The following is an 11,776-nucleotide window of genomic DNA, read 5'->3' as shown; positions in this document are numbered from 1 at the left end:
AGACAATATTTTAAAAACAGCTGATGATCAGGGCAGATTATATCCTGGCTATCAAAAACGCATCAGAACTCATGCTGTGTGATTATTTTAAATTGGGTCATAGTGACAACAAAATTGCAGTTTATGTACATACTTTGAAACAAAAAGTACAAAATTATCGGTATCGGCAGTTGTCATCCTAAATAACCAAATATGGACATTGGCACAAAAATGCTGCATCGTGCATCCCTAATCTAAAGACTTTGATGTAACTCCTACTTTAGATTCATTATATATCTTTACAGTAATGCAAAAAAAAGAAACTTCACAGAGAAAAATATTACCCTAAAGGTAAAATGTTTCTCTTCTGCAACAGATCACAAGGGTTATTTGATATATAGTCTGATATATTTTGTGTTAATAAATTCAATAATGCTCACAGAAAACATCCACCATCAGCTGAGACACAGAGTGATGAGTGACTGTCAGCCAGCTCTTATAAATCCTGACAGGTCAGTTTTATTCTGTGCCTGCCAGAGATGTGATTTGGCAACCCCTTCACGTACTACTGGTGGCACAACTTGCATATATTAAACACTGCCTGAGCTGCGAAATACTGATATGTTTACGGTTATTGCTGGCAGTGGTTGCCCAGAGATAAAAGGCTGAAAATATGCTCAGATTCAACTGAATATAAATCTGCAGCATTAACTTATACACGCAAAACCAATTTTATGTTGATACAGAAATTAAATCAAATGCATTTAAATAAAAAGAAACAATTACAGTACAAAAGCAAGAATGCAAAAATTCAATCATAGTAGTGATTTATTTTTATTATTTTTTTAACAAAGTGACACTGTGGACAATGGGAATCATGACGAACAAGTGTACCTACGCCAAGGGCTTCCTTTTATTTGCATTACATATCACCTATTCACATTTCACACTAAAATAACATTAAAACACATTTAAATACAATGACTCAAAATATTTTGCCATCAGTTACCGTACACACCTTTGTCGCTGTCGTATAAAAATATCTCTTATTTAAAGAATTGGGTCACAGCCAGATACATAATAAGGATTATTGTTTGTATAACATCTGATAAAACAACAAACACGTACCCTGATTCTTCACAATCAGATCAAATTTCATCTTCTGGCGGCATTAGTCATTTGTGGATAGTGTGAAAAGATTATTTTTTATATTTAGTTGTGGTGTATTATATGCTAAGCACATGCTGTTATTACAAAAAAAAATGGAAAAAACGAACGGCACAGTTGTTTATCAAAACCTTCTGGAGGAAACGTGGAATAATTGCTTTTAAGCCAAGAGCTTCGAGTCTATTTGTCCTTCGGTTGTCTGACAATCCCCCACTGCTGCAAAAAGGGGAAGGGAGAACCGTAATATAGCCTCAAACTGTAATGGGTAACTGCCAGACCATGAGCGTGTTCTCATTAGAGTCAGGAGAGTTGGATGATTTAGTGAGCCGACGGAAACCTTTTCCCCCGGATATAACAGCAGCTGATGTTACCTTCTCCCTCCGTGCCGCTTCTTTAGAAGAAGGTCCAGGTCCCCTGACCCAAATCTCTGGGTCATCGCTCAGTTCATAGATGGAGCCGTCTTCCAGGGTGTGCTCCAGAGGTTCTGGTGTGGACTCGGAGGCTTCATCGGGTCGGGCCGTCAAGAGCTTGCCTGGGAGCTGAGAGGTGGACCGCAGGTGGTACTGCAGAATCACTCCTTTGGGTTTGGCTTCTACCCGCGGAGAGACATCCACCTGCTGGAGGGACTCTCGAGAGGAGTCTGTCGTCTCTTTATCATCCCCTCCACTATTTAAATCCACACCATCCACTCCGGAATCCCGCTTTAGGAAATCTTGGGATAAAACGCTGGAAGTGGCGACTAGGAATTCAACAGGGCCATTGTGGGCGTTGAGCGATGTCATCCCTTTGCCTGTCGGGAATGAGAGTGAGATCATGTTTGGCAACAAAAATAAACCCAGTGTTTGTTTCAAATGTGGCTCACCTGTTATTTTGGGAATGCCCTCCAGTCTGGGCATTGGCAGGGTGACAATAATGCCCTGAGCTGTGCCTACCCACAACAAACCCTGGCAGATGAGCAGACTGGTTACACACACAGATTTTTGACCTGTGGGAAAAAAAACACATCACAAAGTGTCAGTGAGTTTCTTTACGTATGTTTACGAACCTTTTACAGCTTCTTCAACTTGTCTGTGAACCCAAATATCAAAACAGAGCCGTGACACTCCTCAAGGTCTGTGTGTCATGTTAAGAAAATGTTTTCATGCACTATAATCATATCGGAGACTTGCCAGGACTCAGATATGCGGAGGGTGTTGAAATGTTGATCTCTTGGAGGTGCTCCAGTGTTTCAGTGTGAAACAGACGCAGGGATGATCCCTCTGAAAACGCCATCCACACTCCTCCTCCGGCACGCACCATGTGGGTCACGCTAACCATAGCATCTGGATGTGCTTCAAAACTCTAGTAGTTATAAAAAAACAAAAATAAATGAAAACGCACATAACAAGGAATAGCGTGATGTACATACTATACAAACATCAATGATGTTTAACCAGTTAATTTTTACTTATAGCTATAAATGATTGCTCTTTATACCATATTATCAAATACCTCTACAATATCTTTAATTCAAGGAAAACTAGGCAAAAAAATGGTGACACTTTAAAAAAAGGTTGTATAAGTAAATCTTAGAAAATGCATTAACTAACATAAACAAAATAGTTTTTCAGAAGCATTAATTATTGTCAATGTTAGTTAAAGGATTAGTCCATTTTCTTAAAAAATCCAGATAATTTACTCACCACCATGTCATCCAAAATGCCGACGTCCCTCCCCGCTCAGTCGAGAAGAAACCACGTTTTTTGAGGAAAACATTCAATGATTTTACTTATTTTAATGGATTTTAATGGACCCCAACACGTAACAGTTCCAACTCAGTTCAAACTTGCAGTTTCAACGCAGCTTCAAAGTACTCTAAATGATCTCAAACGACGCATAAAGGTCTTATCTAGTGAAACGATTGTCATTTTTGAAAAATATGCACTTTTAAACCACAAACTTCTCGTCTTCCTCCGGTCCTGTGACAGTCCTGATACATCATTACGTCAAGAGGTCACGGATGACATAGGCTAAACTACACCCCAGTGTTTACAAGTGTGGAGAAAGAGGACCGTTCCGACGTTGTTGTATGTGGAATGATACTAATTAATGTCTTTATGTCAGTTTATTGTTTAAAATGGTCCGCAAATGTGCGTTTCATATATGTAACACGTTACCTTTCCACTGCGTTACGCAATTACCTGAGGTCGCGCTGGCGCGTCACAGGACCGGAGACAGACGAGAAGCTGTGGTTTAAAAGTGCTTATTGTTAATTTTCTTGTCAAAAATGTCAATCGTTTCGCTAGATAAGACCCTTATGCCTCGTTTGGGATCGTTTAGAGTCTTTAGAAACTGCGTTGAAACTGCAATTTTAAACTGCATTAAAACTGTTACGTGTTGGTGTCCATTAAAGTCCATTAAAATGAGAAAAATTAAAACTGAACAAGGAAAGACGTCAACATCCCGGATGACATGGTGGTGAGCAAACATCTGGACTTTTTTTAAGAAAATTTACCAATCCCTTAATGTCAATACAGTTATTTATGTTAGTTCATGGTGCATTAGTTAATGCTAACAGTTACAATGCTTGATTTTATAAATTAATATGTAAATGCTGAAATAAACATGAACTTAGATTAATAAATGCTGTGTTTATTGTTAGTTCATGTTTCATGTATTAATTAATTGTTAACAAATACAACCTTATTGTAAAGTGTTATTAAAAATATATCAATAATATTGAAGACAAATTGATGTACTTTAACGTATTTACTGATGTATATTGTTTAAAGTGAATGTCAAATACAATAATTTTCAGCTGACTCTGACAGATTCCCTATAAAGTAGACTGTACTGTAGGTGCAGTCAACTATTGACTAGTAAGCAGGCCACATGTGCATCCCCATAGCTTCTTATCTTTCACTTAAACTGAATTTTCAACTTCCAGAGCCGAATTTAATCCTTATATTAAGCATCAGGGAGGCAAGAAGGAGGGCGTATACCTTGCGGCAAAATAGAGAGGTTGGTTCAGCTGTCAGAAGTGATCAAAGACTCGAGCCCTAACATGCTGTTGGGGGTCTATAGGGAGGATACCTTTTATGTGCGGCTTAAGATGCACCCGCATAATGCATCTAGCAAGGCCGTCTTTACGGTGTATCAAAATGTAAAACTCTGAAATAAACAAACAGCTTCCCCATAACCACCACTGTAATGGAAGAAAGCTCCGTGATTGATTAGTGATGAGATTGGAGCATGCACTGTACCGACATTGCCTTCACATTCAATCACATTCAGTTTCAACTAATTTCTCAAAGGACAAGTATCTATGACATCTACCTGAGTCCTGAGAGAGGAGCCCTCAATCACAGAGACCTGGTTGGCGCAGCTGGCCCACACACACTCATCGATTCGGAGGAGTTTGAGGACGGGAGCGTATCCAATAACCACATGTCTGCATGAGTCTGGATCCCATAACCCTTCTGGAGACACAAATTTTGCTGTGTTTACATATGCAAATGAAAATGGCTAATATTTTGATTTTGAATGTAAAGAATTTTAGGGAATAAACCCCATAATAAGATAATTACCTCCACTTTTTCTGTTGTACACTGCAACTTTTCCATTACTCAAACCAGCGAAGAGGAAATTGTCGGAGTGTTTTAGGCATAAAACCGGACAGCCCTCTGGGTTACAAAACGTTAGCAGACACTGGGCCGCGGTGTCCACACTTCCGTAAACTAGGATGCTAAGGAAAAATACACGCACATACAAATTGAGGAATTTCTGCCTACTATAGGAAAACAAGTAGTATAAACTGATATAAGTACTGATCATGGGCATTAGAGCCATTATATGTGGGTGAGAAAAGACCTACCCACTTTTTAAGACCAATGATATTGGACACACTCGCGTTTACAGTCTTTAATTCTTAATAAATAAACTCCATTTCGCGTTTTAGCTACAACTTTGACTTCCACACTTCTGCCTCCTCAAATCCATTTTACTTGGCTCATATAAATGAAATTTCGTGTACTACTTTCACGTCCTGCATTCGCGTTACACAATGCATGTAACACTTCACTTGAAGGGGTGTTCATAAGACTGACATGACCCCTTCATAATCATGACATGCACATTTATGACAACTGTCATTAGGTGTCATTTGTTTAATTATGTCATTTTTAATGCAAAGATGACATTGTTTGAATTGTCTTTGTTATGATAACTTGACATAAACCAATACATTATAACTTGTCATAAATCTGTTATAAACATGACATAGCAGAATAATTATCATTATCAAACTTAAGAAACTACCTAGCTTTATGGGTTAACAAACTCATTTAAATGTCCTTAATAATGTCATTTAATGTTATTGTGTAAATGTAATTAACTTTGCAGCAATATGGACCCAACACTGCATGACTTTAGTGTACGGTTTTCATTTAATTTTAGGTGAATCAGTCTCCAAATGCAATAAAATATAATTTTATCAACTGTAATTATTATTATTATTGAATAATTGATTTTATTTGTTAAACACATGGAGGAAACTAAAAAAGCATTATGAACTGAAGAATATTCATGATGTTGTTATACAACTATTTGACAAAGTATAAACACTTAATGACATTTTAATGACAAATTATATTTGTACCACTGTAGTTGAGGTCAAGAAAAATATTCATGATGCTGTTATAAAACTATTTGACAGAGAATTAACACTTAATGATATTTTAATGACAATTATATTTGTAATACTGTAGTTGAGGTCAAGAAAAATATTCATGACGCTGTTATAAAACTATTTGAAAGAGTATTAACACTTAATGACATTTTAATGACAAATTATATTTGTACCACTGTAGTTGAGGTCAAGAAAAATATTCATGGCACTGTTATAAAACTATTTGACAGAGAATTAACACTTAATGATATTTTAATGACAATTATATTTGTACCACTGTAGTTGAGGTCAAGAAAAATATTCATGACGCTGTTATAAAACTATTTGAAAGAGAATTAACACTTAAATGATATTTTAATGACAATTATATTTGTACCACTGTAGTTGAGGTCAAGAAAAATATTCATGGCACTGTTATAAAACTATTTGACAGAGAATTAACACTTAATGATATTTTAATGACAATTATATTTGTACCACTGTAGTTGAGGTCAAGAAAAATATTCATGACGCTGTTATAAAATTAACACTTAATGATATTTTAATGACAATTTAAATTTGTATCACTGATAAAAAGTGGTCAGTTATGTTGTCTCGGTAATGTCAAGTTGTCATAACAAAGACATCTCAAACAATGTCATCTTTGTATTAAAAATTACAAAATTGAATAAATGACACTTAATGACAGCTGTCATAAACGTGCATAAAATCTCCTTCATATTCATAGCACGTGTCAAGTCATTATAATGAATGTGTCATGTCAGTCTTATGAACACTCCTTCAAGTGTTACCCAAAGTTTTAGGCTATAAAAGCAGTTGTTTAATTACGGAATCAGAATACAAGAAAATGGCATCTACGTCAGTAATCGCCCATGGTACCTATATACGTTTTTCAATGGCCAATGTTGCTGATCAGCAATGTTGCTGATATTGGCCGTTACGAGGCCGATATAACACAAATGTAATTACAGTAAATGAGAGACATTCATTTATTAACAAAATTTTACTTTAAGTACTTTAGTAGACCTCTACAAGACATTTGTACAAATAAAATTAAAAGATTTATCCAAACTAATAATCCCAAATATCAACCGATATATCGGCTATGGCAATATAACAGTCTACCAATAGAAAGAAAATTCTTTATTTCTTTATGAAACCAACAATGTAATGACTATAATTATTGCAAACAAGGCCTATTTAACTCCGGTCCTGTGGTGTATTGTCCTGCAGAGTTTATTTCCAACCCTAATTATACACATACGCCTTTTAGACATTGAATAAGCAGATTGTGTCTGATTAAGGTTGGCCCTCCAGGTCCAGAATTAAACAGTCCTATTCAAGACAAACACAGGTCTGTATTCTCATTCACTCACTTGCCATCCTGTAATCCTACACAGATGGTGTTGCCAATCTTGGAGGGAACATCAGTGGCCTCTACCTCCTGTTCCTCATCGGTGCTGGGTTCTGTGATATACTCCGAACAAAGCACAGGGGAGCCGAGAGAGAAACTCTTAACCGATCGTGGAGTGGGCCTGTTAAGGGAGAAAATTTCCACTTGCCCGTGAGAGTCGGCGCCAACGCTAGCCACCTGCGCAGTCAGACAACAAATAGAAAGGAACATGAGAAGCAGGACATCCAGTGCCTGAACGTACTGGCAAGGCCCTCTGAGAAGCTGCAGGCGAGAATGATGGGGGAAAAACAGCCACAAGATAAATAATTTAAAGTATGTCTTTTGAAGTGGAATACTTGATGTTTGTTTCTAGAGCAGTTCAAACGCCTTTCCAGAAATTTTTTATCCTGCTTTTTCCTTCATTTTACATGTCGATCAAACAATTCTAACAATGTTGTTTATTTTAGCTACTGCTTCCTTCACAAACCTTGGAAATGTTTTAGAAAGCAGAAAGAAAAATATTACAGAAAAGAGTAGAAACTGTATGGTCTGAAACCTTCGAGAGGCACTGATATATTGATAAATAGGGCTGTCAGACAATTAATTGCGATTAATCGCATTCCAAAATAAATGTTTGCTTTCGCATAATGTGTAATATATATACACTCACCTAAAGGATTATTAGGAACACCTGTTCAATTTCTCATTAATGCAATTATCTAATCAATCAATTAATCAATCACATGGCAGTTGCTTCAATGCATTTAGGGGTGTGGTCCTGGTAAAGACAATCTCCTGAACTTCAAACTGAATGCCAGAATAGGAAATAAAGGTGATTTAAGCAATTTTGAGCGTGGCATGGTTGTTGGTGCCAGTCTGAGTATTTCACAATCTGCTCAGTTACTGGGATTTTCACGCACAACCATTTCTAGGGTTAACAAAGAATGGTGTGAAAAGGGAAAAACATCCAGTATGCGACAGTCCTGTGGGCGAAAATGCCTTGTTGATGCTAGAGGTCAGAGGAGTATGCGCCGACTGATTCAAGCTGAAAGAAGAGCAACTTTGACTGAAATAACCACTCGTTACAACCGAGGTATGCAGCAAAGCATTTGTGAAGCCACAACACGGACAACCTTGAGGCGGATGGGCTACAACAGCAGAAGACCCCACCGGGTACCACTCATCTCCACTACAAATAGGAAAAAAAGGCTCCAATTTGCACGAGCTCACCAAAATTGGACAGTTGAAGACTAGAAAAATGTTGCCTGCTCTGATAAATCTCGATTTCTGTTGAGACATTCAGATGGTACAGTCAGAATTTGGCGTAAACAGAATGAGAACATGGATCCATCATGCCTTGTTACCACTGTGCAGGCTGGTGGTGTAATGGATGTTTTCTTGGCACACTTTAGGCCCCTTAGTGCCAATTGGGCATCGTTTAAATGCCATGGCCTACCTGAGCATTGTTTCTGACCATGTCCATCCCTTTATGACCACCATGTACCCATCTTCTGATGGCTAGTTCCAGCAGGATAATGCACCATGTCACAAAGCTCGAATCATTTCAAATTGGTTTCTTGAACATGACAATGAGTGTATTAAATGGCCCCCACAGTCACCAGATCTCAACCCAATAGAGCATCTTTGGGATGTGGTGGAACGGGAGCTTCGTGCCCTGGATGTGCATCCCACAAATCTCCATCAAATGCAAGATGCTATCCTATCAATATGGGCCAACATTTATAAAGAATGCTTTCAGCACCTTGTTGAATCAATGCCACATAGAATTAAGGCAGTTCTGAAGGCGAAAGGGGGTCAAACACAGTGTTAGTATGGTGTTCCTAATAATCCTTTAGGTGAGTGTGTGTGTCTATATATATATATATATATATATATATATATACACACACACACACACACATTATAGTTACTCACAGTACACACACATTTATTATGCAAACACAAACTTTTATTTTGACTGTGATTAATCGCGATTACACGTTTGACCGCCCTATTGATAAAGCAAATAAATCTTATGCTGTGCCACAGTGGTTTAAGCTTCAAGCTGGCAAGCTAGTAACCAAAATGTTGGAGGTTTAAACCCCACATGGAGTAATTTATAAACCATCACCACTGTATCCTTGTGCAATGTATCCTTCTGTAATAGGTGATTTGAGAGTTCGGGAGTAATGAAGTAAGGCAGATGACTCAAGCACTGCGTCAGAGATGTTCTGTAATATTATGTTTCTCCATCTGATGGGAGACAGATTTTAAAGAAGAGACGTTTTCATTGTGTGAAAGTGTACTTACCCAGAGGTAGCCCTGAGGCAAGGATGTGCTGGCTGCTGAGAAGCCAAGCAGGGCACACTGGACCGGGTTATACAGTCCGGCTTGCAACTAAAAGACCAAGATTTTAAAATCAACTAACAACAGAAATTACTGCATTACACAACACAATGCACTTTGCATAATGCAAATCTGTTACATGCAAAGATGTTTTGCGTATTAATTGAGGATTCATACAGTATGATGCACATTTAATGATGTCATTATTTATAAACAATATAAAGAGAGAATATAGACAATGGATTGATGCTTCCTACAGTATATTTTATTTGATTCTATTTCAAGGTGGATATAAATGTATTCATTGTTGTCTGTTTTCTGAGCTGTGGCAACGCTCATACATTCAAGTTACTGCATTTTGGCAGGCGATCGCAGCCAGCAGTGGTCTTGGAAAGAAAGATAAAGGAAGTGAATTGTTTGAAGAGCACTTTAGTTCAAATTAGACAAATATAAGGTTATAATTTATGCACAAACCAGCCAAGCTATTATTCCAGGTTTAATCATCAGCAGCCCATATGTGTAGGGACAAACCACCCCTGCCTAGACTGTGTTAATCTTAATAAAGAGTACACTGCTGGCACAGCAATAAAACACACTAGTCTGTTTGATTATAATAGCCTTTTGCAATTACAGCACATAAGCAACACAGAATTTCAATTAGGAATATTTAATTCTGTCCAACATAATGTAGGTTTGTACGATTTTAAATGATTTTTCTTGTAGTTGTACTGTAGCTCACTTGGTAGAGATTGTGGTCATGGGTACCTTGTAATTACCTAAAGGACTGCTAACCTAAGTGTTTTCAGCAATACAAAAATAGTCTCTGTCTCCCCAGAATGTATCTGTAAAGTTACAACTCAAAATTCACCACAGATCTTACATTATACAATGTTGAACATGGCCATTTGTGAAAAACGCGCTGTTTTGTGTGTGTTCTTTAAATGCAAAGAAAGCTTTGGTTCCCCGTATGCAAAGTAGGATGTGTTTTGTGTGACTGTTGCGGTTTAAAGATTACACAAAGAAGAAGAGATGGATTTGCACACACATATCGGCGGCTCATTTTCTGCTAGAATTTTGAATTTTTTTTAGGTTGGGGGGCTTTAAGGATTTAATTGATACACAAACGAAATGCAAATCTATACCTGTTCCAAAGGGTACCTCGACTATGAAGACGTATGCTTTAATACTTTATATTTGCATTCTACTACTAAAATCCATTGATAGAAACACACAAAATAGTCTCATTACTTTAAAAAATCCCTAGCCTGGCTCCACCCTCCTACGTGCTTCCGCTTAATTTTCATTTCACTTCAGTATTACGTCTGGGACTGCTGTGTAAAAAAAATCTGCAGGTCCAATCAGCAAAAAGAGGGGGGTGGCTAAGAACGATGACGTTGAGGTCATGCGTCAGTTTGAGTTGTAGTTCGGTAATGGCAGCGGAGAAAGACGTGAGAAAATCTATTCGGTTCGTTGTTGCAAAACTGCCGAATATACACAAGTTAAAGCCGGAGCAAGAACCAGGTTTGCTAATTTTTGTTGACCTGATTATTCGTACTTGTTGTTTCTGGCCGGTTTCGGTGCATGATATACGTCACGACCACACGTTAGTGATCGCCTATGGCAGATCCTGAGTGACTCTGGGCAGATCCAATAGTTTTAAACTTCAACAGAGGACCTTCCTTAACGGAAGTAACGCTTTGCAATGGAGCGTGGCCAGACTCTCTGTACAAATTAAATGAATGTACGAGAGTCTGGTTGGACCAGGCTAAAAAATCCCAACATCAATCTTCATTTTAACCTAAAATTCATAGAAGTTCGTAAGAAGCGAATCATTGCAAAGGCAAATTATACAAAAAGGTACTAATGTGGTCGTAAGAATTCATTCGAATAAGCCACCTCATAAATTGCGTTCGAATTGCCATAAGATAGCATTGGTTTTGTGCATAGTGCATTCTGGGTTGTTGACGTGTAATGGTTGTCGTGAATGTTTTATAATGTAAACTAAATGTCAGCCTCCAAGTAAAAATATGTTTTTTAAAGCAACACTATGTAGTTTCCATGTAAAAATGACTTACAGCTCCCCCGTGTGGTTAAAAAGCGCAACAGTGCCTGGTATCAGACACTCTTCTGCAGGCAGGGGGAGGGGCGGGGCTGTGTGCTCTACCCTCCACCGCCACTTTCAGAGTGTGCTTGTAGAAGCTAGGAGGTTGCTCAGGTTGCAGCAA

At 37.9% G+C, this 11,776-nt stretch overlaps 1 protein-coding gene across 6 annotated transcripts in view; it reads right to left on the bottom strand.

Moving 5' to 3' along the window:
• Positions 1 to 789: 789 nt before the first annotated feature.
• Positions 790 to 11,776, bottom strand: part of arhgef10lb (Rho guanine nucleotide exchange factor (GEF) 10-like b) — a 53,048-nt gene continuing 42,061 nt past the window's right edge. For all 6 annotated transcript variants that reach the window (XM_073875190.1, XM_073875188.1, XM_073875189.1 and 3 more), the window contains 7 exons: positions 9,516 to 9,602; positions 7,189 to 7,403; positions 4,713 to 4,870; positions 4,462 to 4,604; positions 2,316 to 2,487; positions 2,009 to 2,131; positions 790 to 1,936 (listed from right to left, as the gene is read on the bottom strand). In XM_073875190.1, the coding sequence (XP_073731291.1) occupies positions 1,398 to 1,936; positions 2,009 to 2,131; positions 2,316 to 2,487; positions 4,462 to 4,604; positions 4,713 to 4,870; positions 7,189 to 7,403; positions 9,516 to 9,602 (1,437 nt within the window). In that variant the 3' untranslated portion in view covers positions 790 to 1,397. The remainder of the gene's footprint in view (positions 1,937 to 2,008; positions 2,132 to 2,315; positions 2,488 to 4,461; positions 4,605 to 4,712; positions 4,871 to 7,188; positions 7,404 to 9,515; positions 9,603 to 11,776) is intronic.

Source organism: Misgurnus anguillicaudatus, chromosome 13, assembly GCF_027580225.2.
Source record: "Misgurnus anguillicaudatus chromosome 13, ASM2758022v2, whole genome shotgun sequence".
Lineage (NCBI taxonomy): Eukaryota > Metazoa > Chordata > Actinopteri > Cypriniformes > Cobitidae > Misgurnus > Misgurnus anguillicaudatus.
This window is presented reverse-complemented; position numbering and strand designations above follow the sequence as displayed.